This window comes from Nycticebus coucang, chromosome 3 (genome assembly GCF_027406575.1).
Source record: "Nycticebus coucang isolate mNycCou1 chromosome 3, mNycCou1.pri, whole genome shotgun sequence".
NCBI lineage: Eukaryota > Metazoa > Chordata > Mammalia > Primates > Lorisidae > Nycticebus > Nycticebus coucang.
The window spans coordinates 58,970,184-58,997,279 of record NC_069782.1 but is presented as its reverse complement, the minus strand read 5'-3'; the positions used below and the strand labels follow the sequence as shown (position 1 = coordinate 58,997,279).

General features: G+C 48.8%; 1 protein-coding gene across 5 annotated transcripts in view; it reads right to left on the bottom strand.

The window, feature by feature from the left end:
• MYO1F (myosin IF) overlaps positions 1 to 27,096 on the bottom strand; it is a 52,546-nt gene that overhangs the window by 14,968 nt on the left and 10,482 nt on the right. For 3 of the 5 annotated variants that reach the window (XM_053582431.1, XM_053582430.1, XM_053582432.1), the window contains 18 exons: positions 19,152 to 19,289; positions 18,750 to 18,839; positions 18,569 to 18,663; positions 18,121 to 18,208; positions 17,928 to 18,017; positions 15,038 to 15,169; positions 14,747 to 14,881; positions 14,360 to 14,492; positions 13,985 to 14,181; positions 12,946 to 13,026; positions 12,735 to 12,821; positions 10,788 to 10,874; positions 10,133 to 10,300; positions 9,125 to 9,210; positions 7,202 to 7,283; positions 5,279 to 5,385; positions 4,806 to 4,904; positions 4,577 to 4,721 (listed from right to left, as the gene is read on the bottom strand). In XM_053582431.1, coding sequence (XP_053438406.1) covers positions 4,577 to 4,721; positions 4,806 to 4,904; positions 5,279 to 5,385; positions 7,202 to 7,283; positions 9,125 to 9,210; positions 10,133 to 10,300; positions 10,788 to 10,874; positions 12,735 to 12,821; positions 12,946 to 13,026; positions 13,985 to 14,181; positions 14,360 to 14,492; positions 14,747 to 14,881; positions 15,038 to 15,169; positions 17,928 to 18,017; positions 18,121 to 18,208; positions 18,569 to 18,663; positions 18,750 to 18,839; positions 19,152 to 19,289 — 2,040 coding nt within the window. Of the gene's footprint in view, positions 1 to 4,576; positions 4,722 to 4,805; positions 4,905 to 5,278; positions 5,386 to 7,201; positions 7,284 to 9,124; positions 9,211 to 10,132; positions 10,301 to 10,787; positions 10,875 to 12,734; positions 12,822 to 12,945; positions 13,027 to 13,984; positions 14,182 to 14,359; positions 14,493 to 14,746; positions 14,882 to 15,037; positions 15,170 to 17,927; positions 18,018 to 18,120; positions 18,209 to 18,568; positions 18,664 to 18,749; positions 18,840 to 19,151; positions 19,290 to 19,495; positions 19,575 to 19,663; positions 22,792 to 27,096 lie in introns of all 5 variants that reach the window. The other 2 variants (XM_053582434.1, XM_053582433.1) reach the window with 2 other exon arrangements.

The following is a 27,096-nucleotide window of genomic DNA, read 5'->3' as shown; positions in this document are numbered from 1 at the left end:
TATAAGAGACTTAAATGAGACCCTAGAACAACTGTGCTTGATAGATGCATATAGAACACTCCATCCCAAAGATAAAGAATATACATTCTTCTCATCACCCCATGGAACATTCTCCAAAATTGATCATATCCTGGGACACAAAACAAATATCAACAGAATCAAAAGAATTGAAATTTTACCTCGTATCTTCTCAGACCATAAGGCACTAAAGGTGGAACTCAACTCTAACAAAAATGCTCGACCCCACCCAAAAGCATGGAAACTAAACAATCTTCTGTTGAATAACAGATGGGTGCAGGAAGAAATAAAACAGGAAATCATTAACTTCCTTGAGCATAACAACAATGAAGACACAAGCTACCAAAACCTGTGGGATACTGCAAAAGCAGTTTTGAGAGGAAAATTCATCGCTTTAGATGCCTACATTCGAAAAACAGAAAGAGAACACATCGACAATCTCACAAGAGATCTTATGGAATTGGAAAAAGAAGAACAATCTAAGCCTAAACTCAGTAGAAGAAAAGAAATATCCAAAATCAAATCAGAGATCAATGAAATTGAAAACAAAAGAATCATTCAGAAAATTAATGAAACAAGGAGTTGGTTTTTTGAAAAAATAAATAAAATAGATAAACCATTGGCCAGACTAACTAGAAATAGAAAAGTAAAATCTCTAGTAACCTCAATCAGAAATGATAAAGGGGAAATAACAACTGATCCCACAGAGATACAAGAGATCATCTCTGAATACTACCAGAAACTCTATGCCCAGAAATTTGACAATGTGAAAGAAATGGATCAATATTTGGAATCACACCCTCTCCCTAGACTCAGCCAGGAAGAAATAGAGCTCCTGAACAGACCAATTTCAAGCACTGAGATCAAAGAAACAATAAAAAATCTTCCAACCAAAAAATGCCCTGGTCCAGATGGCTTCACTCCAGAATTCTATCAAACCTTCAAGGAAGAGCTGATTCCTGTACTGCAGAAATTATTCCAAAAAATTGAGGAAGAAGGAATCTTCCCCAACACATTCTATGAAGCAAACATCACCCTGATACCAAAACCAGGAAAAGACCCAAACAAAAAGGAGAATTTCAGACCAATCTCACTCATGAACATAGACGCAAAAATTCTCAACAAAATCCTAGCCAATAGATTACAGCTTATCATCAAAAAAGTCATTCATCATGATCAAGTAGGCTTCATCCCAGGGATGCAAGGCTGGTTTAACATACGCAAGTCTATAAACGTTATCCACCATATTAACAGAGGCAAAAATAAAGATCACATGATCCTCTCAATAGATGCAGAAAAAGCATTTGATAAAATCCAGCATCCTTGTCTAATTAGAACACTGAAGAGTATAGGCATAGGTGGCACATTTCTAAAACTGATTGAAGCTATCTATGACAAACCCACAGACAATATTTTACTGAATGGAGTAAAACTGAAAGCTTTTCCTCTTAGAACTGGAACCAGACAAGGTTGTCCTCTGTCACCTTTACTATTCAACGCAGTGCTGGAAGTTCTAGCCAATACAATTAGGCAAGACAAGGAAATAAAGGGAATCCAAATGGGAGCAGAGGAGGTCAAACTCTCCCTCTTTGCTGACGACATGATCTTATACTTAGAGAACCCCAAAGACTCAACCACAAGACTCCTAGAAGTCATCAAAAAATACAGTAATGTTTCAGGATATAAAATCAATGTCCACAAGTCAGTAGCCTTTGTGTACACCAATAATGGTCAAGATGAGAAGCTAATTAAGGACACAACTCCCTTCACCATAGTCTCAAAGAAAATGAAATACCTAGGAATATACCTAACGAAGGAGGTGAAGGACCTCTATAAAGAAAACTATGAAATCCTCAGAAAGGAAATAGCAGAGGATATCAACAAATGGAAGAACATACCATGCTCATGGATGGGAAGAATCAACATTGTTAAAATGTCTATACTTCCCAAAGCAATCTACCTATTCAAGGCCATTCCTATCAAAATACCAACATCATACTTTCAAGATTTGGAAAAAATGATTCTGCGTTTTGTATGGAACCAGAAAAAACCCCGTATAGCTAAGGCAGTTCTCTGTAACAAAAATAAAGCTGGGGGCATCAGCATACCAGATTTTAGTCTGTACTACGAAGCCATAGTGCTCAAGACAGCATGGTACTGGCACAAAAACAGAGACATAGACACTTGGAATCGAATTGAAAACCAAGAAATGAAACTAACATTTTACAACCACCTAATCTTTGATAAACCAAACAAGAACATACCTTGGGGGAAAGACTCCCTATTCAATAAATGGTGTTGGGAGAACTGGATGTCTACATGTAAAAGACTGAAACTGGACCCACACCTTTCCCCACTCACAAAAATTGATTCAAGATGGGTAAAGGACTTAAACTTAAGGCATGAAACAATAAAAATCCTCCAAGAAAGCATAGGAAAAACACTGGAAGATATTGGCCTGGGGAAAGACTTCATGAAGAAGACTGCCATGGCAATTGCAACAACAACAAAAATAAACAAATGGGACTTCATTAAACTGAAAAGCTTCTGTACAGCTAAGGAGACAACAACCAAAGCAAAGAGACAACCTACACAATGGGAAAGGATATTTGCATATTTTCAATCAGACTAAAGCTTGATAACTAGGATCTATAGAGAACTCAAATTAATCCACATGAAAAAAGCCAACAATCCCTTATATCAATGGGCAAGAGACATGAATAGAACTTTCTCTAAAGACGACAGACGAATGGCTAACAAACACATGAAAAAATGTTCATCATCTCTATATATTAGAGAAATGCAAATCAAAACAACCCTGAGATATCATCTAACCCCAGTGAGAATGGCCCACATCACAAAATCTCAAAACTGGGCAGTGCCTGTGGCTCAGCGGGTAGGGCGCTGGTCCCATATGCCGGAGGTGGCGGGTTCAAACCCAGCCCCGGCCAAATTAAAAAAAAAAAAAAAACAAAATCTCAAAACTGCAGATGCTGGCGTGGATGTGGAGAGAAGGGAACACTTTTACACTGCTGGTGGGACTGCAAACTAGTACAACCTTTCTGGAAGGAAGTATGGAGAAACCTCAAAGCACTCAAGCTAGACCTCCCATTTGATCCTGCAATGCCATTACTGGGCATCTACCCAGAAGGAAAGAAATCCTTTTATCATAAGGACACTTGTACTAGACTGTTTATTGCAGCTCAATTTACAATCGCCAAAATGTGGAAACAGCCTAAATGCCCACCAACCCAGGAATGGATTAACAAGCTGTGGTATATGTATACCATGGAATACTATTCAGCCATTAAAAAAAATGGAGACTTTACATCCTTCGTATTAACCTGGATGGACGTGGAAGACATTATTCTTAGTAAAGCATCACAAGAATGGAGAAGCATGAATCCTATGTACTCAATTTTGATATGAGGACAATTAATGACAATTATGGTTATGGGGGGGAAACAGAAAGAGGGAAGGAGGGAGGTGGGTGGGGCCTTGGTGTGTGTCACACTTTATGGGGGCAAGACATGATTGCAAGAGGGACTTTACCTAACAATTGCAATCAGTGTAACCTGGCTTATTGTACCGTCAATGAATCCCCAACAATAAAAAAAAAAAAAAAAGAACATGCCCACTCTGACATTAGTCTCAGGCCCAGGAAGTCAATATATTCATGAACAAAGGAATGAAAGAAGAGGAAGAGAAAAGAGGGAAGGAAGAAAAAAGAAGAGGAGCAAAGGAAGAAGGAATGACAAAGGGAAAAAGGCCTTTCTGGATGAGTTGTGGTTCCTCCTTCCTTCTAAGGGGCTGGTCTCTATAGACTACCAGAAAGAAGGTAACCTGCCTCCTCACCAAGAACTGTCCAGCGAATAGAGTGTTTTCTGTGCACCTACTATGTGTCAGACACTGTCTGGATCTCACAGCCCAGTCCTGCAGGGTGGCTCTTACCTATTACTATTCCCACTTTCCAAATGGGGAAATAAAGGCCAGAGGGTGGGGAAGCCTGCCCCAGGTCACAGGGTTGCCTGAAGGCCCTGAGGCCATGCTGGTCTCTTTCAATCTCAATTTCTATCTGTTAGTCTCTCTCTCTCTCTCTCTTCTCTCTTTTTTTGAGACAGAATCTCACTGTGTAGCCCTTGGTAGAGTGCTGTGGTGTCACAGCTCACAGCAACCTCCAACTTTTGGGCTTAAGCAATTCTCTTGCCTCAGCCTCCCAAGTAACTGGGACTACAGGCACCTGCCACAATGCCTGGCTATTTTTTGGTTGCAGTTGTTTTAGCAGGCCCAGGCCGGGCTCAAACCCACCAGCTTTGGTGTACGTGGCTGGCGCCCTACTCATTAAGCTGCAGGCACCGAGCCTCAGTGTCTCTTTTTCAATCTCAATTTCTCTCTTTCAGTGTTTCTCAGTCCTCTCTCAGTATCTTTTTCAGTCTCTCAATGTCTCTTCATCTCTCCCTCTCAATATCACTCTTTCTCAATTTCTTTCTCTTAATCTCTTTCTCTCAATACCTCTCTGTCCTTTTCTCTCTCCTCTGTCTCTTACAAACACACTTACTGACTCTGGGTTCTTGATGAAGACTTTGGTGCTCCCCATCTGGTACTGGTCAGGCTCCATGTTGACTGCCCGAAGCAGGTGTTGGACACCCTGACGTTCATCCCCACGCCACCGGGGCCATGTCTCAGGGGTCAGGATGGCATATCTGGCGGCAGAGGTCTAGGCTGTGGGGTGGTTCAGAGCACATGGGGCTGGTGGGAGGTGGCAGGGGCAGGCAGGGGAGCCTCACCTTTGCAGGAACTTAGAGAACTGGCGGCGGTAGGCGAAGCCGGCCCGGCGCACCCTGATATTCTCCTTCAGGCCCAAGTATTCCACCTGGTGCTTAACCCTGTGGGGGTGGGCAGCCTGAGTCTGCAGGGCAGTCTCACCTGTCCTCGGGGTGCAGGATAATGGGAGTGGGGCAGTAGAGAGGCAGATTTGGGGTCTGAGGAGAGGTCCAGGGGAGCTTAGGGGAGTGAGTTCTGACGTCTGAGGGGGTTCAGGGTCAGCCTGGGAGTCAGTTCTGAAGGTGAAAGCTGTGGGCTGTGCTAGTCTCTGGGTCATCATGGAGGTTGGTGGTTGGGGGTCTTGGTCAGTTCTAAGTGTATCCCTGGGGCCCGGAGGGGTTTTGTGCAGCTCCTGGGTTCAGCCTGGGAGCTGGGTTAGTCTCAGGCTGGACTCTGGAGGGAGCATAGCCTGGGTCGGGCCCTAGGGGGCTGTCACCTGTTCTCCTCCCAGTCTCGGGGCCTCTTGGTCTCGTTGGGCTTGATGCATCGGATGTAGTGGGGTGTGCACCGCTTCAGTGTGGTCACCAGGTCATTGGCTTGTTTCTGGGGGTGGGTGGGAATTGGTAGCTGATGAGCTATAAGGGCTGGGTGTCCCTCCCCCAGGTCTGTGTATCAGCACGCAGCACATGGGGCTGATGTTGAGTATCTACCAACTCTTGACTCCAAGACCAGGAGCACTTGCAGCTGCCATGCTTGCCACTTGGCTGAGTGCATGGTAAGTGGTCAGAAAACATTTGTTGAGCAAGGAACATAACACCCAGGAGCACATTGCTACCTGTCCTTCAGGGAGATGGGTACTTTGGAAGTAGGGACTGTGTGTGTGCCTGAGAAGTTAGCCTTGTGTTGTGGATTTTAGTCGCTCAGAGTGGGAGGGAGACCAGAAGTGGAATCGTTTCAGGTGAGAACACTGGGGAGAATGTCAAGGGAGGCTCTGCCAAGTGACCTGGGTGAATGGCCAGCCCGTCTGAGCCCATCTTCGGGAGGAGGGGGACACTTAATTAATTCCTCAGGGTTGCAAAGTGTCCCATGTTTATTGCCAACACTGATGTGAGCTGTGACCTGTGACACCAGTAAGTGCTCAATAAGTCGTTATTAAAATGGGACCCCATGGTCATAGCAACTGTATTTACAAGACCCAAAGGGGGAAGCAGCGTAAGTGTCCAAGACAGATGAATGGATGAACACTGCAGGAGTATCATACAACCTTATAAAGGAAGGGGATTCTGACACCTGCTACAGCATGGATGAACTTGAGGACATGATGCTCAGTAAAATAAGCCAACACAGAAGGACAAATCCTGTGCGATCCCACTCACAGGAGGGCTCTAGAGTCCTTAGGTTCACAGAGACAGGAAGTAGCATGGTGGGTGCCTGGGGAAGGGGTGGGGAGTCAGTGTTTCATGGGAACAGAGTTTCTGTTTGAGAAGATGAGAAGCTTCTGGAGATAGATGGTGGTGACTGTTGCACAGCACTGTGAGTGTGCTTAATGATACTGAGTTGTGCACTAAAAATGCTCAAGAACTGCCAGGTGTGGTGGCTCACGCCTGTAATCCCAGCACTCCGGGAGGCCAAGGCAGGTGGATTGCCTGAGCTCACGGGTTCCAGACTAGCCTGAGCCAGAGTGAGACCTGGTCTCTAAAAAAGAGTCAGGAGTTGTGGCAGGTGCCTGTATCCCAGCTACTCGGGAGGCTGAGGCAAAAGAATCACTTGAGCCCAAGAGTTGGAGGTTGCTGTGAGCTATGATGCCATGGTACTCTACCAAGGACACTCCATTTCAAAAAAAAAAAAAAAAAGGTCAAGATGGCAAATTTAACATTGTGCATATTTTACTACAATTTATTAAAAAGTGGCAAATAGGCTTGGTGCCCGTAGCTCAGTGCTTAGGGCCCCAGCCACATGCATCAGGGCTGGTGGGTTCGAACCTGGCCAGGCCTGCTGAACAACAATGACAACAAAACAACAACAAAAATAGCCAGGCGTTGTGGCAGACGCCGATAGTCCCAGCTACTTGGGAGGCTGAGGTAAGAGAATCACTTAAGCCCAAGAGTTTAAGGTTGCTGTGAGCTGTGACACCACAGCAGTCTACCCAGGGTGACATACTGAGACTCCGTCTCAAAAAAATTTTAAAATGGGGGGGCAAATGACCAAAAGATCAAAAAAAATTATTAAGATAATGGTTCACTTCTGGATCTAAATAGTAGGGGACCTCAAGGAAGCTAGTCCCAGCCCCCTAGCCCCAGAGCTGGAGGAAGACTGTTGGACAGAGGACGTCACAGACAGAGGATGGGGGAGGATACAGGCATTGGAACGAGGAGAGGAGCAGAGTCTGGATACTGGGTGGGTGGGAGGCAGGTCCAACCTTGATCTTGGAGCCAGCAGTGCTGGGGCGGCCCTTCTTGTCCACATCCAGCTTCTCAGGAAAGAGCATCCGGAGGAAGGCCCTAGGGAGGAGGTTGAGGGGGTCAGAGGTGCAGCTGGACTCTGAGGCTTCCTCTCTTAGAGGTGGGGCTGCCTCTGTGCCGTGATGCATGAATGTGGGGCTGTGCTGTGAAGGCTGAGACAGGGAAGGCCAGTTTTGGTTTTTGTTGGTCCTTGATTTATGTACACTTTTTTTTTGTTGTTGAGATAGAGTCTCACTATGTTGCCCTTGGTAGAATGCCGTGGTGTCACAGCTCACAGCAACCTCAAACTCTTAAGCGATTCTCTTGCCTCAGCCTCCCAAATAGCTGGGACAACAGGCATCTGCCACAACACCTGGCTAGTTTTTGTTGCAGTTGTCATTGTTGTTTAGCTGGCCTGGGCCGGGTTCACACCTGCCACTGTCAGTGTATGTGGCTCGTGCCGTAACCACTGTGCTATGGGTGCCGAGCCAATTTATGTACACTGTTTTTTTTTTTTTGGTTTTTGGCCAGGGCTGGGTTTGAACCCACCACCTCCGGCATATGGGACCGGCACCCTACTCCTTGAGTGACAGGCGCCGCCCTATGTACACTTTTAATAACTTCTTCCATGATCATGCATGTGAAATAGCAAGTAAAACATAAAATATATCAATGGGTGAAGCATCTTGGGAAATGGGAAGGTCCCTTGGTAGCAGCCATTCTACATGTATATGGTGGCACATGTATGCAAAGAAATCTGTACAAAGATGCTTACCACTGTAGACCTGTGTGTGACAGCCAAAGATAGGAAACAGCCTGTTTCTACTGGCTGTGAAGGGGTTAAATAACTTTTGCTGCATTCACTCCCTCATCTCAGCAAGACTTTCCTTGAGCATCCCTAACAGAAAATGACTGGGTTCTTTCATGGATATGGATGGGGTTTCTGTTCAGGGTAATACAAAAGTTTTGGTAGCCAGGCGTGGTGGCGGGCGCCTGTAATCCCATCTACTTGGGAGGCTGAGGCAAGAGAATCGTTTTAGCCCAAAAGAGTTTGAGGTTGCTATGAACTGTGATGCCACAGCACTCTACTGAGGACGACATAGTGAGACTGTCTCAAAAAAAAAAAAAAAAAAAAAAGTTTTGGAACTAGATAGTAGTGATGGTTGCATGAAATTTTGTGTGAATGTATTTAATGCCACTGAATTGTATACTTTAAAATGGCTAAGAAGATAAATGTTGGCTGGGCACAGTGGCTTACTTGAGCACTTTGGGAGGCTTGAGATGGGAGGACCATTTGATGTCAGGAGTTCAAGATTAGCCTGGGCAACATAGCAAGACCCTGCCTCTACAAAAAAATTAAAAAATTAGCTGGGCGTGGCAGTGTGTTCCTGTAGTCCCAGCTACTGGGGAGGCTGAGGCAGGAGGATCACTTGAGGCCAGGAGTTGGAGGCTGCAGTGAGCTATGATTGAGCCATTGCACTCCTCCTGGGTGACTACAAGATTCTGTCTCCCAAAATAAATAAAAAGATAAATATTATGTGTACTTTACCACAGTTAAAGTAAAAGAAACGCAAAACACTAGGCTTTTACCTAGTGTTTTGTTTGTTTTTTATTTTAGAGACAGGTTCTTGGTATGTTGCCTAGTCTTGCACTTCTGGGCCAGTTTCTATCATATTGGAAAACACAGAACTACAGCAGTGGTTCTCAAAGTGGGGTCCTGGGCCAGCAGTCAGCATCCCCTGAGAACTTGTTAGAAGTTACTGGACCCCAGTCCTGACCTATAAATGAGAAACCCAAGCATATATGATAGAGCTCTGGGGAAGATGGGGTGGTTCCCAGTGGTCTTCCCTCCAGTCCCAGGATGGGTGTGCTGGGAAGGCTCCATACCCAGGACCACTCACTGTTCACTGGTCTGCATCAGCTCTATGAGGTCTGAGAAGAGAACATCTCGGTTTCTCTCGCAGAAGCCGCTGATATCGTAGGAGACCTGCAGGAGGTGTGGGGATGGGGGTGAGGGGCTGAGACCTACGTGAATGGGTTGTGGGAGGTGCTTACAGCCACGGAGATTATGATTAGGGGTTCTGTGGGGTTTGGTCTGGGGTCAGGGAATCAGGGGGGATGGGGTTTGGTTGGGGTTTCTCTATGGATTCCCCCAGTAGTGGGTAGGGGGCCAGGCTCCCTGGAGGGTTGATGTTCAGGTTGAGGTTGGAAGGTTGGGGCTGCAGCTTGGGTGAGAGGGGTGAGGTGGTAGGGGTACTGTGTCCTGGTCAATCAGGGAGCTGGGGGGCTATGGTGGGGGTGTTCCATTGCTGGCTAGGGGTTGCTAGGGGCTGGATCTGCTACCGAGGATTGAGGCAGTCCTTGTAGCCTAGGATGAGGAATCCAGCCCATTTTAGGGATGCCCCTGGGGACGTTTGCTGCTCATGTTGATGTCATGGGAGCATGAGGAGAGAGTCTGTAGTCCTGGCAGTTGGAAAGGGGGCTGTGGGCAGAGTTGCAGGATTTCTGTAGCTTTGGATAAGGGTCTGTGAGGGGCACCAGCCCATTTTGAATGGTGGTGGCTACATATCTGGCCCGTGAATTTGCTCTCCAAATTGGAATGAGAAGGTGGGGGCTGTGATCTGGTCAGGGTGTAGCAGTTCACATTGGGGTTTGGAGGGGACTGTGGGCATAGATGAGGGCCCTGGTGGTCTGCTGCTGAGGTTGGGGTAAATGAGGCAGGTGGGGAATTCTATTCTGTCAGGGGGGCTTTGGCTCAGGGGGTTCTGCAGCCCTGGCCAGGGGTCCCCAGGAGGCTCTTTCCAGACTGGGGCTGCTAGGAGGTTGTGACCTGGAAGCCCTGCGGTGTGAGAGGAGGTGCCCTGGCTGGGGGTGGTGGTGGTGGTGGGGGGCAAAGGGGGGGATCTCACTTTGCCCGCATAGTGGTGGATGATGAACCCCATGCTCCAGCTGTTGAAGTGCTCGTGGGTGCCCACTGCTGCCTGCAACTTCTGCAGCAGTGTCTGGTCGGCGCCCCCGCCTGTGGCATGCATCGTGGCGCACACGTCGTCCAGAACACTCATGATGCCCGGCGGGTTCTGCAGGAGCCGCATGGAGGTGGACAGGGGCTTAGTGCAGCCTGTCCTGTCCCATCCCATGGCTTGCCAGTGTGGAGGCTGCAAAGTGCTGGAGCCAGCAGCAGTGTGCAGGGGAGGGAGTTTTCAAATGCAAGCTTGAAAGGATGTGGAAGCTCTCTGGGGGGCAGCCTGGGGTGGTGGATGCTCCATAAGGGATCCTGCCTCTTTCCTCCTTCCCAAGACTGGAATATCTTCAGGGTGGGAGACCTATGACTATGACCCTCTAACTCTGAGTAGGGCTGCCCAAGGGGAATGTTTGTTGAGTGACTAAATGAAAGGTGAGATGGCGGGTAAAATGAATGGATGAAGTGGCTGAGGGGATATTTCAGTAGTGCTTTCTTTGTTGGGGAGGGAGGGGTTGGATAGTGCCATATCCCTCTCCCAGGTCTCTGAGGCCTGGCTTCAGGGCCCAGTGACACCCCCCCTCCAAAGGTAGCCCAGTCATCACCAGCTTGTTTTCAATGAGGTCGCAGACGACTTTGTTGTTGAAGTACTGGATGGGCGTCCAGCGGATGCCCTCCTGGACGTACTCCTCCTGGGGATGGACAAGAGAACAGGGATTGGGGGTGAAGGGAATGTGGCCCTTGTCTCCCAGACTCTTCCCCACTTCCTTACCTCTTCACTTAGGACTGTCTCTGGCAACCAAGCCATTGCTCCCAAGTGGAGTGCCAGGGAATTATGTCCCTGCCCCTGGGAACCCTTGAAAACAATCAACAGGAGCTGGTGGATAAACACCCCTGTCTCTCACCCCTCTGCAGGTGGATAAACACCCCTGCTCTCTCACCCGTCTACAGGTAGATAAACACCCCTGCTCTCTCACCCCTCTACAGGTGGATAAACACCCTGTTCCCTCACCCCTCTGCAGGTAGATAAACACCCCCATCTCTCACCCCTCTCTGCAGGTGGATAAACACCCCTGCTCCCTCATCCCTCTGCAGGTAGATAAACACCCCAGTCTCTCACTCCTGTGCAGGTCACCGCTCTGCTGAGCCAACTCTGAAGTGCACTCTGTGAGGTCTCCCTGTGTTGCAGCAGAATTGAGCCCCATTTCTGCTCACTAGCACCCTACTTGGACTGACTGACTTCCTTCCTTCCTTCCTTTCTACATTCCTTCCTTCCCTACCTCCCTACCTCCCTCTCTTTCTTTTTCTTTCCTTCTTTCTTCTCTTTCTCTTTCCCTTCCTCCCTCCCTGTCTCATTTCTTCATTTCCCTCTTGGTGCTTCCTGGGATGGCCTCCCAGTTAAACTACTTGCCCCTGAATCCTTGCCTCAGGCTCTGCATCTGGGAGAGGGGCAAACTCCAGGCAGGAAGCATTTAAAAATTATTTATGTAAGAGACAGGGGTCTTGCGCTGTCCTCCAAGTCTGGAGTGCAGTGGCATGGTCATAGCTCTATGGTCATAGAGGCTGCAAACTCCTGGGAAAACAAGAGGGATCCTTCCTTCCTTCCTTCCTTTCCTTCCTTCCTTCCCTTCCTTCCCTTCCCTTCCTTCCCTTCCCTCCCTTCCCTTCCTTCCCTTCCCTTCCCTTCCTTCCCTTCCCTCCCTTCCCTTCCGTTCCTTCCCTTCCCTTCCCTTCCTTCCTTCCCTCCCTTCCTTCCCTTCCTTCCTTCCCTTCCCTCCCTTCCTTCCCTTCCTTCCTTCCCTTCCCTCCCTTTCCCTTCCTTCCCTTCCCTTCCTTCCTCTTTTCCTCCCTCCCTCCCTTTCTTTCTTGTTAACTAAACATTTCCCATTTATTTTGATGCTGTATTCTCACATAGAACCAGTATAAAAGACAGATCCATAAAGACTTGCTGGCGTACAACAGGAGGGATTCTTATCATGGCTGTCTCTCCCCTGTACCCTAAACAGTGACTGGGACATGACAGGTACCCAATACATAATCATCAAATGGATGAACAAAGTCTATTGCCCAGTCTTTGTCAAAGCTTTAGAAGCAGAAGAAAATATCCCCAATGATGGCTTGGCACCTGTAGCTCAGTGGTTAGGGCGCCAGCCACATGCACCAGGGCTGGAGGTTTTGAACCTGGCTAGGCCTGCTAAACAACAGTGACAACTACTGCAACAACAACAAAAATAGCTGGGTGTTGTGGCGGGCGCATGTAGTCCCAGCTACTTGAGAGGCTGAGGCAGGAGAATCGCTTAAGCCCAAGAGTTTGAGGTTGATGTGGGCTGTGACACCGCGGCACTCTACCTAAGGTGACGTAGTGAGACTCTGTCTCAAAAAAAACAAGAAAAGAAAATATCCCCAAGGAAATATCATGATAGAGCCTGGACAGGTAGGCAGAGAGAGGTGGGAACAGGTAAGGGGCTGGGGTGTCCCCAAGTTGCTTAGTGACCCTCATGTTCCCTCCCCATAATTCCCATGTGCCTGGCCATTTGGCTGCCTCTGCCCACCTGCTCGGCCTTCAGGGTGAGCTCAATAAAGATTTGTTGCAGCTTCTCATTGACAAAGTTAATGCAGAACTGCTCAAAGCCGTTTTTCTGTGGAGGGAAGAAAAGCGTCTTTCCTTTGGTGTGCTGATGCTGAAGGCTCTCGTGGCCACTGGCCTGCCCCGGGGGTTCCAGGGAAGTCAGGATGTGGGCCAGTCAGGGGCGGGGGCTGTACCTGGAAGATCTCGAAGCCATAGATATCCAGCACTCCAATGCTGTACTCTTCCCGTGGCTTCTGCATTGCACGGTTGATGGCCTGAGATGCAGGTGGGGAGAGGTCAGATCTGCACCTTTTTATCCTCCACCCTCTAGATAAACTCTCACCCACGATTACCACGATAGCTTCTCCCCCAGCTCTGCCTATAGCCCTATTCCCATGGGGGAAACAAAAGAGTTCGTGCATTGCAGTTTCTGACTGTGGATCTGGCTCTGGTGCTGAACCTCCCCACACCTCTATTTTCTCTTATTTATTTATTTGTTTGTTTTGTGACAGTGTTGCTCTGTCACCCAGGCTGGAGTGCAATGGCATCATCATAGTTCAGCACAATCTCAAACTCCTGGCCTCAGTGATACTCCTGCCTCAGTCTACAGAGTAGCTAGGACTACAGGTGCACACCACGCCCAGCTCATTTTTCTATTCTTTCATTTTATTTTAAAATTCATTTTTTGTAGAAATGAGGTCTTGCTATGTTGCCCAGGCTGGCCTCGAATTCCTGGCCTCAAGTGATCCTCCTTCATTGGCCTAAAGTGCTGGGATTTCAGACATGAGCTTCTGCACCTGGAGTATTTTCTCATCTTTAAAATGGGTTGATAATAGCAACTACCTTATAGTGTTTTTTCTGAGGATTAACGAAATCAGTCCATACACGTATGAAATGGCTAGAACAGTGCCTGGCACGCACTAAGTGCTGTACATGTCTCCTGTTCCCTTCCACCCTCATTCCATCCCTCCCTTTATCCCCTGGAAAGCCCTGCTCATGGCTTTCAAATGCACCCACCTCTCTCCATCCCCACATTGCCTCCTCTTCCCAGGACTCCACACCAAAGCCATCTGATACACTTGCTGCCTATGCTGAAAGCCCTCACACCCAGGAAGTGGTAAGATCATGACAGTCAAGCCTGTCTCTCCCACTTGGCTGGGCACATACCAGCTGCCTCATAAATGTTTACTATCCCAGAGCATCCACCCAGCACTCCAGCCTGGGCCCCACCACCTCCACAAGGAAGTCGAAGAGGCGGGCATAGAGCCCCTTGGCGAGCGCGTCGCGGGTGTAGGCTGCCTGCTCCACATTGAGGGTCACATCAATGGACTCGCTGCGTCCACCCCAGCGGCTGTCCATCTTGCGGCTAGTCAGCTTCTCTTGCAGCCGCCCGCTGTCAACACCCAGCAGGTAGGCAGGGAAGGCTAGGACTGCCCAGCCAGGGCAAAGAGGGCATGTGGTCAGCCTCTTGGGCCTCATGTGGGGGCCTCCTCTCCCCATCTTGGCCCATTGTCCTTATGGCTTCTCACCCGGCCAGGGCTGAACCAGGAGGAAGTGGTTCACACACACATAAGCCCCCACCCCACTCTCTCTGTCACCCATACTCACGGTCTACACTCTCCACCCGGGCATAATTCCCATCTTCGCAGAAGCTGATGTTCCCCAGGTGCAAGATCCCTGCCACTAGCTGCAGAACCAGCTGCTGGATGTTGGGTGGGATCCCAATGACCTGCATGGCGCTCTGTGGGCAGAACAGGGACAAAAATTGAGCCTCTTCCAATCCTAGCCTCCACCCTGCCTCCAGGTGACAGGCTTCAAGGGCCACAGCACAGACTCAGGGTGTCAAGACACCCCCCCCCCAACCTACATCCACTTGCTGTGTGACCTTGTGTAAGTCTGTGCACTGTTCTGGGCTTTGGTTTACTGATTTGTAACTGAGGAGGATTCCCTGGGCTGAGAGTCTGGCTGGGGGCTGGAGTGGCAGCTGGTGCTCACCAGTGTCTCACTGAAGTCACTCCTGTCATCGGTGCCATCCACCTTGTAGGTGTCCGATTGGTTGAGGTAGTAATAGTAGTCAGGCGTCATGAGCCCCAGGTTCTGTCGCTGCTCATGGGAGGCTCCTTCCAGCAGCTGAGGATACACTGATGCTCAGGCATCTGGTGTTTGCCTGGACCCTGGGGTCCACCCTGTCTCAGGCTCCTGCACACCAACCTTCCCATTGTCTCCCCTCCCTGGGGTCCAAGTCGGGCTCCCTCCATCCCAGCCTCACAGCCCCCTTCCCTGCACCTGGTAGTAGATGTGGAAATTCCTCTCGTTTTCATTCTGCATGACCACACGGGACTTTTCCAGCAAGAAGTTGGAGATTTTGCCTCCATCTGGCTCCCCACCTCGGCTGAATTGGATCTCGAAATACTTGCCCTGAGCCAGATAGAACTGTGTCAGCCCCTCCCAACCCCCCACCAGGGTCTCCAGGGTGCAGGTGGGGGAAGGATCAGGGTGGTTCTTATAAGTCTGGCCCCTCTTCCCATGTGATCTTGACTTGCTTTTCTCTACCTCCTACTTTCTGATGACTTGCTTTTTTTTGTTTTTTTGAGACAGTCTCACTCCGTCACCCTGGGTAGAGAGTGCTGTGGCATCCTAGCTCAATAGCAATCTGCAATTCCTGGGCTCAAGAAATCCTCCTGCCTCAGCCTCCTGAAGTAGCTGGGACTACAGGCACCTGCCACAATGCCTGGCTAATTTTTCTATTTTTAGTAGAGACAGGGTATTGCTCTTCCTCAGGCTGGTCTTGAACTGAGCTTTAGGCAATCCACCTGCCTTGGCCTCCCAGAGTGCTAGGATTACTGGCATGAGCCACTGCACCCAGCTGACTTGGCCTTTTTCATTAGCTGTTACTTAGTCTGTGCTCAGTCTGTGTTCTGGGCCAATGATGCTCTTTCTTCCCTTTCTGATGCTCCAAGCCCTCACTTTGGGTGCCCAGTCATGTGCCTGGCATATACAAGCATCACATTTTGTTTTTCTTGACACAGTATCTTGCTCTGTCACCCAGGCTGGAGTGTAGTGGCATCAGCCTAGCTCACAGCAACCTCAGATTCCTGGGCTCAAGTGATCCTTCTTCCTCCCAAGTAGCTGGGACCACAGGTGCATCCCACCATGCCCCACTAATTTTTCTGTTCTTTATTTTTGTACAGACAGGGTCTCACTATGTTGCTCAGCTTGGTCTCAAATTCTTGGCTTCAAGTAATCCTCCTATCTTAGACTCCCAAAGTGCTGGGATTACTGGTCAGAAACATCACATTTTATTGGCAAGTTCTGAAGCCCCTCTGTGTGTCTGTAGGATGCTACTGATCCTAATGATTCTGGGTGTCTCCCATTTACCCTCCCTGAGCCCAAAGCAAGGGCCACTCAGGCGCCTTCTCTGGTCTCTGACACCATCTGGATCGTGCTTTGGCCAGAGGCTGAAGAGCAGAGAAGTTCCCTCATTTTTCCTTTCTGCCACATCCTTCCAATGACAACACAAATTATATCATCCTGTTGCACAATTAGACATCTGTAATATGTAGCATAAACTTGTTCTATTGCACAATAAAATTATATAAAATAAAATGTAATAATGTTTTTGAGGTTCATCTGTGTTTTTGTGCAGTAGTTTGAAAACGTGATTCTATTTATGGATGACGTGTCAGAACAGCTGAAACTAATCTATGGTGAAAAAAGAAATCAGGAGAATGGTTGTTTCTGGGGTACGATGGGAACAGAAATTGACTAGAAAGGGACAAGAAGGAACTTTCTGGTGATTTTGATGCTCTGTATGTTGATAAGTGTTTGAGTTGCACAGGTCTATGCATTTGTTCTCTTTTTTTTTTAGACAGAGCCTCAAGCTGTCCCCCTGGGTAGAGTGCTGAGACATCACAGCTCACAGCAATCTCCAACTCATGGGCTCAAGCGAGTCTCCTGTCTCCACCTCCCAAGTAGCTGGGACCACAGGTGCCCACCATAGGCTGTTTTTTGGTTGCAGCTGTCATTGTTGTTTGGTGGGCCTGGGCTGGATTCAAACCCGCCAGCTCAGGTGTATGTGGCTGGTGCTTTAGCCTCTTGAGCCACAGGCGCTGAGCCTAGAGTCTCACTATGTTACCCTGCGTAGAGTGCCGCAGCATTACAGCTCACAGCAACCTCAAACTCTTGGGCTTGAGATTCTCTTATCTCAGCCTCCCAAGTAGCTAGGACTACAGGCACCCACCACAAGGCCCGGCTATTTTTTTTTTTTTTGTTGTTGTTGTTGTTGCAGTTGTCATTGTTGTTTTAGCTGGCCTGGGCCAGGTTAAAACCTGCCAGCCTCAGTATATGTGGCTGGCACCCCACCCACTGAGCTACAGGCGCCACCCTATGCATTTGTTCAAACTCAGTGAATGGTCAACTTTGAATATAGCCTGCTATCCATATTTGAGGGTTCCAGGTCTACAGATCCAACTAACTTCAGATCAAAAATACTTTTTTAAATCCATAAAAAATAATGATACAATAAAATAATATAAATAAAAATGTGGTATTAACAACCATTACATAGTATTTACCTTGAATTAGATATTATAAGTAATCTAGAGATGATTTAAAATATATGGGAGGATGTGTGAGGATTGCATGCTAATATGACATTATTCACATAAGGAGCTGGAACATCCTTGGATTGTGATATCAGAAGGAGAACCTGGAACCCATACCCTACAGACGCTGTATATATTTTGCTATATGCAAATATATACAAAGAAATAAAAAAGCTGCAAATTTATGATGGGCAATAATTAATGATCTACATACAGAAGTGTTTGGGGGAAAGGTATGGTGTCTTCAGCTTACTTTGCAGTGCATCAGAAAATACTGTGGGGGAATGAATAGATATAGATGAAATAAAGCAAGTATAGTAAGGTGGTAATGATAGAATCCAGGAGATGGGCACATAGGTGTTCTCTATACTTATTTTTGAAAATGTTGGGACAAATACTTAAAATACAATTATGTGACAAAATATTACAAAATAAAAATAGAACTCAAAACTAATATTTTAGGGAAGTAAAAACATCTTAATGTAGGAATTTATTATTTCCATGTGCAGACATTGGCTAAAATTACAAGAGAGAGAGAAGCCGCTGCTCCAGGCAGGGTGGCAGAGACTCACAAAGCGGCTGGAGTTGTTGTTGCGCACCGTCTTGGCATTGCCAAAGGCCTCGAGCAGCGGGTTTGACTGCAGGATGATATCTTTCACGTGCTGGGGACAGAGACAGGTGGGGAGGGAAGAGGTCAGACTGGCCAGGTGTGGGGCTAGGTGGGGCTGAACTACCCAACCCATCTTTCCCTTTTCCTCGTCTCACCTGGACCTTCTCTCTCCCGCCAGACACCTTGGAGATGTAGCCCATGATGTATTTGGCTGCCACCGTCTTCCCAGCTCCACTCTCTCCACTGGGGGTGGAAAGGGGAAGGGCCTTTTTAGTGCTTGATCATTCATTCATTTGTTGAGCACCTACTGTGTATCAGGCACTATTTCCACATACTGGGGATACAAGAGTGAATAAGACAGATAAAAATTCCTGCCCTCCTCCCCTCATGGAGTTGAAATTTAGAGGAAACAGATGGATAATAACAGAAGGAATAAATAAAATATATCATGAGTCAGATGGTGACAGGGAAGGTAAAGCAGGGGGTTGGGTAGAGAGAGAGCAAGGTTGTGTTCAGATTGGGAGTTCCCGGGACACCTCCCTGTGGGGGGACCGAGGTGTCTGAGCAGGGGCTTAGCAGGGCCTGTGTCCTCCCGCCCTGTACCTGATGATAACACACTGGTTTTCACAGTCGATGAGCATGTTGCGGTACATGTTGTCCGTGAGGGCGTAGATGTGTGGGGGATTCTCATACTGAGCCTGGTGGGGGAGATCGGGTCTCAGCCCAGGGTAGGGAGAGGCTGTGGGGTCCTGGGGCTGTGTCTCCCACTTTGTTGCTGCCTCACCGCGCCCTGGTAGAGGTCAATCTCGCGGTCAGTGAAGTAAGGCATCTGCTTGAAGGGGTTTACGGAGATGAGCACCGAGCCAATATAGGTCTGGAAGTGGTTAAGGTGTCCTGGTAGGATATGGACCCTTTTGGCCCCTGTGCCCTTATCTTGCTTGCCTAGAGCCCCATTGTTTCTCCTTATCGGAGAAAGATATAGAGACCCTCGGATGCACCTTGGGGGAATGGGATGTGCTATGTGCAGCTAGGCTACCCCAGGGCAGAGTGAGCAGTGGGAGCCACGGTGGCCCCAAACCAGAGCCCTGTTGTCACTGTATCCGCCCCTGTCCCATCACCCAGTGCCCACACTGCCCATTCCTCTCTCTGCTCATTCAAACGCCTTTGTGTCCATGGCCCAGGATACAAAGATGTAGTCGTCCATGAAGCGCTTCCGGAGGTTGGCAGAGATGGCGTCCTCGGTGATCTGGGGCAGCAGCACCATGTCATCCACACCACTCTGCTTTACATTGTGGCTCTGCCAGTGGAAGCGCTCCTTGCTGCCCTGGGGGTGAGAATTTCAGGGTGGGGGTGAGTCCCCTCAGCGGGACACCAGTGCCTGGCTGTCCTCCACCTCTGTTCCTCCTTCCCCATTTTGGGGACACCAAGAGGTGGGCAAGGTCCAATTCATCCTCCCTGTCCCAGACAGAAGGACAGCTCAGATCCTTCTCTGAGTCCTCTCTTTTTGTCCCTCTGTATGTCCATTCTTACACTGAGTACCCGCTTTGCCCCTCCAGGAGAGATGCCAGGCTCGGCAGGGCACGGGAGCTCTCAGTGGATGGCTCTGTAGCTGTGGCAGAGGAGGAAACGGGAAGGCTTGTTGGGGAGCCGGCCCACCCTGCTTCTTACTTCCCTCTACACTCCCAGGCCCTTGCTTACCCAGCTCCCCTCTCTCTGCCCAGGTCTGCACTGAGTCCTTGACCTCTCTGTGGCATCTGAGCTGCTGGGAAGTGGCCTCCTTCTTCCCACTCCTCTTCCTTTCCTGTGGTCGTGTGAACCAGCCTGTCACTCTGAGCTCCTTCAGGCCACCATGTGGTGTGGCCTCTGCTCTGTGCCCACCTATGACCCTGTTCCTCAGCTCCACCCTCCACTTCTGGCCCAGTGTCCCTGCTGGCCCTGACAAGGTCGTCTCTGTCCTCAGGTGCTTTTGCCTCACTCCTCAGCAGCTCCAGCATTTTCCCAGGGTCCCACTATCCTATCTCAGTTCCTCCCTGAGTTTCTCATCACATGACACCTACGTTAGGCCCTATGGAGAAGAATTAGGCACAGGCTCTCCAAAAAACACTCCTCTAGGTAAGCCTTTCTGGTCCTCTCTCCTCTTAGACTGATTTGATTCTTTTAGTGTCTTGAACACCTGGCTCTCTCAGGCTCAAACTTTCTCCATTCAGTGAGGGAGGAGCCCAGCAAATAGGCTGAAAGGATGGGCTTGCTAATAAATAATCTAACAGAAAGGAAGGGGGATAAACTCACAGCACATAATTGCCCCTTTGAAGTGAAAGATCACAACTGCCCCTTTGTTTGATCAAGATTGATCAAACAATCTTAAATTGTTTTACTTAAGAGGGTTTTTTTTTATTCTGTCACCCTGGGTAGAGTGCTGTGGCATCAGCTTAGTTCATTGCAACCTCAAACTCTTGGACTCAAAAGATCCTTGCCACAGCCTCTCAAATAGCTGGGACTGCAGGCTCTCAACACAACACCTGGAAGTTTTTCTATTTTTAGTAGAGAGGAGGTCTCGCTTTTGCTTAGGCTGGTCTTGAACTACTGAGCTCAAGTTATCCACCTGCCTCAGCCTCTGTGAGTGCTAGGATTACAGGCAGGAGCCACCATGCCCAGCCAAGAGTTTGTTTTAAACAGCCTCAAAGAGCCCTGACCAAACAGTAGGGCTCTGAGCTCTCTGCCTCAATTCCTTCCCAAAAGACATTTCAAGTACTCTGATAAGCCAGTCTCACAGAGAAAAGAAAAAAAAAAAAGGAAAAAATCAGACACAGCTGCTTCAGCCATCTCCTGTTATCAGCTTACAACATTGACTATTCTTTACCATTTCTCCCTATAAAAATGTGGATCCTCTTCTGCACATCCCCTTCTTCCTTTCATATACTGTGTAACTTCCCCCAAGAAAAGAAAATAAACTTTTTTCTTTTTTTTTTTTTTACCTTTTTTTTTTTTTTTAGAGACAGAGTCTCACTTTATGGCCCTTGGTAGAGTGCCATGGCACCACACAGCTCACAGCAACCTCCAGCTCCTGGGCTTAAGCGATTCTCTTGCCTCAGCCTCCCGAGTAGCTGGGACTACAGGTGCCCGCCACAGCACCCAGCCATTTTTTTGTTGCAGTTTGGCCGGGGCTGGGTTTGAACCCACCACCCTTGGCATATGGGGCCAGCGCCCTACTCACTGAGCCACAGGCGCCGCCACTTTTTGCTTTTTTTATATCTTTTTTTTTTTGAGACAGAACCTCAAGCTGTCACCCTGGGTAGAGTGCTGTGGTATCACAGCTCACAGCAACCTCCAACTCCTGGGCTCAAGCGAGTCTCCTGCCTCCACCTCCCAAGTAGCTGGGACTACAGGCGCCCGCCACAACACCCGGCTAATTTTTGGTTGCAGCTGTCGTTGTTGTTTGGCGGCCTGGGCTGGATTTGAACCTTCCAGCTCAGGTGTATGTGGCTGGTTGCCTTAGCCGCTTGAGCTACAGGCACGGAGCTGGAGCGCCCTCTTCTGACGAACTCATGCTCAGATAAGATGTTCCTCCTCCAGGAAGCCCCCCACCCCGACTCCCAGACCAGGAGCTCATGGAGACAGAGATTGGGGGAGTCTTTTCTCAGCCCTAGCAAGGAGGATCTATTCAGTGAACAATGGACAAAGGTAAAGAAAGAAACCCACCTTCAGGGAAGGACCCCTAGAACCAAGGATGCTGGGAATTGAAATCAGTTAATTAAAGAGGACTCCTGTTTGCCAGCAGATTCCAGGAAAAGAAAGTGGATATGCTGGGCTGAGAGGGTACAGTTTGGGAATAAGCAAGAGAGGGTGGGCAACTGTAGGGCACAGGGGGAGCCAGTCATTCCTGGGGCATTAGGGAGCCATGGGACGTTCTTGAGAAGGGTTGGGTGGGAGAGGTACGTGGTCAGATACTGAACATTCTGACAGCCAGAGGGAGGATTTGCTGAGGAATGCCTATGGAGATTAAATAAGCCTAGCCTTTGGCATGGGGGAGATCTGTGTTCTATTCTTGGATGGCTGATTTGATACTACAATTAGCTTCATTTGCCTCATTTGTAAAATGGGAGAAACAGCCCCACTGCCCAGGCTTGACGTGAGGATGAACCCACTCTGGAGAATAAGATCAGGGTGCAGGGTTTGGGCCCCTTCCCAGCCTTAGTAGCTGTGAGGAAAGTCCAGGCTGAGGAGCATTTGACAGAATTAACATTCACCACGAACTTACATCATGCCAGACTGCCAGAGGTCATCTCTGTGTGGTGTAGACTGGGGGGACTCTGAGGCCCAAAAGGTAGAGGGGTTTGACAAAAGACACCTGCTCAAAGACAAGGTTATATTGTTTCCAAGGATGTGGGAGATTTGAACCCAGATAGTTTGGCAGCAAAGAACAGATTCTCCCACCTGCACCCACAAGAGGCCAGGCGGTGCAGAGAAGGGTTAATGTAGGGACCAAGGCTCTTGGCTCCCTACAGGTTCTCAGAAAAATCACTGACATGAAGCACATTGATCAATAGGAGAAAAGGCCTACACATTTATTTAATGTGTGTACATGGGAACCTTCAGAATGAGGACCTAAAGATAGAGGGAAAATTGTCCATTTTTATGCGTAGGTTCAACAAAGTATGGACAGCCAAGTAGAAATTTGATCGGAAAGAAAGAGTATAATCTAATACTAACAGCCTGAGTGGGGAGACCCAGCAAGGCCTGTCTGCCTAGACTCTTCTCAGCCTCTCCGAGCAGCATCCTTCCTCTGGGTGTGAGGTAGGCCCTCTCTGGAGTGGTAGTCTTATGACCTACAATCAAACAAAGTAGGTCAGATAATTTCTTTACATCTCTTCAAGGCTGAAAACCTGTTTGTGGCTTCCTGTCATCCTCCCATTTGTCCATTCAACAAAGAATTCTGGTCTGTCACTTATATGGCTGGCAGCTAGAGGTGGAAAGGACTGGGTAGACTATTCGCCCCAAATCCCTCCTTTGCTTTCCCACCTCCACACGTGTTCCTCATCTACCCCAGGGTGTCTGAAGGAGTGTTCCCAAGCATGAGAGAGTCGGCCACACTCCCTGCTCTGAGCTCACCCAGACTGTGCGATCACATCTCAGTTCCTTTGCTGGGTTCTCAGGGCCCTTTAGGATTTTGCCTCCGATCATCCATTCACTCTCTCCTCCCTTTACTCATTCATTCAAACAAGCCTGACACTTTTTTTTTTTTTTTGGAGACAAAGTCTCACTCTTTCACCGAGGCTGGAGTGTGCTGTCATCATAACAGCTCACTGCAACCTCAAAGTCCTGGGCGCAAGCGATCCTCTTACCTCAGCTTCCCAAGTAACTGAGGACTACAGGTGCCTACTACAGTGCCTAGCTGATTTTCTATTTTTAGGAGCAGTGGGGTCTTGCTCTTGTTCATCTGGTCGTGAACTTCTGGCCTCAAACAATCCTCCTGCCTTGGCCTCCCAGAGTGCTGGGATTATAGGTGTTAGCCACCGCACCTGGCCCCTGGCACTTTGTTGGGCCTGGCACTGTCTGAGTTTCCAACCTCAGGAGGTCCCAGATGGGCGCTGACATGTAGTGTGTGGATGAGGCTATAGTGAGGGATGCCTTCCAGTGTTAACCACTGCAACCTGGAGCCAAACAGTTTTATGTATTTAATACAAAGAGAAAATCTATATATTCTTTTCCCCCTTTAAATAGAGAAAGAATCTTGCTCTGTGCTCAGGGTGGAGTGCAGTGGCATCATAGTAACTCACTGCAGTCTCGAACTCCTGAGCTCAAGTGTCCTCCCATCTCAGCCTGCTGGGTATCTGGGACTACAGCTGTGTACCACCATGTCTTGTTAATTTTTAAACCTGTTTTGTAGTGATGGGGTCTTGCTATGTTGCCTAGGCTGGTCCCCTGCCTGGGCCTCCCAAAGTCCTGGGATTGCAAGCATGAGCCACTTCACCCAGCTACAAATCTATTTATTCTTTTTTTTTTTTTTTTTTTTGTGGTTTTTGGCTGGGGCTGGGTTTGAACACGCCACCTCCAGCATATGGGACCAGCGCCCTACTCCTTGAGCCACAGGCGCCGCCCTCAAATCTATTTATTCTTTGCACGGTCAATATCCACTGCATTTTCCAGGACTTATGTCTTGTTAATTTTTAAACTTATTTTGTAGTGATGGGGTCTTGCTATGTTGCCTAGGCTGGTCTCCTGACTGGGCCTCCCAAAGTCCTGGAATTGCAAGCATGAACCACTTCACCCAGCTACAAATCTATTTATTCTTTGCATGGTTGATATCCACTGCATTTTCCAGGACTCGACTACCCTGGATGCACTGAGAAGGAGACGGGTAACAAAGCCATGAGTAGTAGCTTGGTGCACAGAGGCTGAGAATGTCGCCCACAGCAGACAGGCTAAGTGGGAGCCACCAGGGAGGTGGGAGGCAACTGGGACATGGAGGAGGCTGTGTTGGGACAAGGGCTGGTCTGGAGCCATCAATTACAACTGGAAGAGTTAGAGGTGCTCCTGGAGACTCAGAGGTGCCCCAAGGAGGGTGTCGGCAGCTTCAAGGTCAGAATTTGGATTAAGAGGTGTGGAGGTGTAGACAGGGAGTGAGGATGGCTTTCAGAGTACCTGGCTGAGACAGCGAAGAGGGAAAGAGGTTGGGTGGGAGGTCTGTGGTTGGGGAGATGTGGGGTCAGGGGAACATGTGTTTCTTGTTTCTAGATGGAGAGGCCAGACCATGTTGGTGAAGAGAGATGGTGAAAATTGGGAGTGAAATGGTATCATTCATAGCCATGCATGAGGGCTCACACCTGTAATTCTTGTACTCTGGGAGGCTGAGGCTAGAGGATTGCTTGAGGTCAGGAGTTTGAGACCCACCTGAGCAAGAGCGATACGCCCATCTCTACTAAAAATAGAAAAACGAGTGGAGCACTGTGACAAGTGCCCATAGTCTCAGCTACTTTGGAGGCTGAGGCAGGATCCCTTGGGCCCAGAGTTGGAGGCTGCAGTGAGCGGTGAAGACACCACAGCACTCCAGACTGGGCAACAGAGTGAGACCCTGTTTCAAAGAAAAAAAATAAGAGAAAAAATTGCTGCCATTTAAGGGCCTGGTGAGCAGATGATAGTGGGGGATTCATGGTCTTTCCCTAAGGGGATGTTTGGGAGAGTGTGGACAGACACAGCCCTGTAAGTTGGTGGGGAGGACAGGAAGTGGGTTCTCTTTCTGAAGAGCTGGAGGGTGGAGATTGGATGGTGACAACAGTAACAAAACAACAATGGTACAACAGCTGACACCGACTCACACTTATTGTGGGCAAACGCTCTGGTCTCTTGGCCTAACCTTTTTTTTTTTGTTCTGCAGCCACAAACTCCTGAGCTCCAGTGATCCTTTTGCCTCACCTCCTGAGTAGCTGGGTCTACACACGCCCAGCACCACTCCCTGATAATTTTTCTGTCTTTAGTAGAGACAGGGTCTTGCACTTGCTTGGGCTGGTCTAGAACTCCTGGACTCAAGTGATCCTCCTGCCTCGGCCTCCTAAAGTGCTAGTGGTCTAAGCTTCTTACATGAATTACTTCATTCCAGTCTCTTAACACAGATGTTGAGGTTGGTCCTATCACTGGATTCGTTTTACAGAAGAGAAAACTACAGCACAGAGATGTTAGTCGTCCTCCTCAAGGTCACACAGCAGGAACATGATGGTGCAGGAAGAGAGGACTTCACGGGGAGGACACACATAGGCTGTCTGTCCCTAGCTCAATCTTTATGCTTCTTGGTCCCTGGGGCTGAGCTGAGAACCAAGGCTACTTCCCCTTGCTGGAGTCAGAGGCCTGAGGCCAGCTGTGTCTGTCTGGGCTTGCTGGCCCACTCGGCTCTCCTGGCCTTGACTCAGTTCCTCTTCCAGTCCTTCTCCTTTTCCCTCATCTAGCTGTGTGGCTCTTTGACTTTGTAGTTCCTCCCATTTTCTCCCTTCTATCCTGCCCTAGGCCCCTTGGGCCCCCCAGCTGCTCCAAGCTCTGCTGATCACAGAACTCATAGGGTGGCTGGGTGCAGTGGCTCATGCCTATAATACCACCACTTTGAGAAAAAAATGTATAGATTGTTTGTATTGAAAAGAGGGAGGGTTTTGCTCAAGTGAGTACAGTATGGGGGGTGATAGTCAAGAATTATGGCATGTAACAGATCAGGTTCCAGGCCTGGCTTGGCAGTTGACTGACTGTGTGACTCCAGGGAGGCCACTTCCCTTCTCCAGACCCCAGTTTCCCCATCTGTCAGGTGGGTTCTATAATGATATCCTCCATAAAAGTCACTGAGAGGCAAAAATGGGTGAATGCAGAGAAAAGATGCACTGAGGGGCCTCAGAAAATTGCAGCCAATGGTCCCCAAAGTATTTAAGTAATTGGTGTTTGACAGAGAGGGCCTGGATGTAGGGGCTGATCAGTATATACTCATTGAATAAATAAATGAATGAAGTGCCATTGGGATCAGGCTGCCTCCTGCCTTGTCTCACAGATCGCTCTCTCTCTTGCCTCCAAGTCTGCATGGGTTAAGTTGAAAATCTTTGTTCCTACCTCCCTTGCTTGGGGGTGGGGATGCAGTGAAGAGGTTGTGCAGTTGACCACAAGCCAAGTATGACTCAACCTGCTAGGCCTCTTGTGAAAGGCTGTCAGGGGCGTGAGGTGGCTGGGGTGGTAAGGAGGTGTAGCTACTTCCTTCAGCTCTTCAGAGAGGTCTCTCTATCTACCCCAAGGCAGAAGGGGACAGTTTTCTTAGTGTCAGTGTGGGGAAGGGTTGTTTGAGGTCAAGATGATGGTTTCTGTGGGGCTGAGGGTGGGCATTCAAGCCCTGTAGTGAATAGTGAATATACCTGAGCCCCTGTGCATGGGGCTATGTGAAGACTAGGCTTAGATGGACCAGGTCTGGGCCCTGCCCTTGGGGTGGCTCAGTGTTCTGTAAGTGGTGACACCAGTTGCCCAAGGGAGCACTGAGAAGAGGCGGGGGCCTTCCTGTGGGAGGCAGGTCTTGCAACATGGACTTCCCAGGCAGAATTGGTGCTGGCAGCAGGGACCATCAGCCAAGAGGGCCTTGGGGGTATGAGGAGATTCCAGGATTCTAGTAT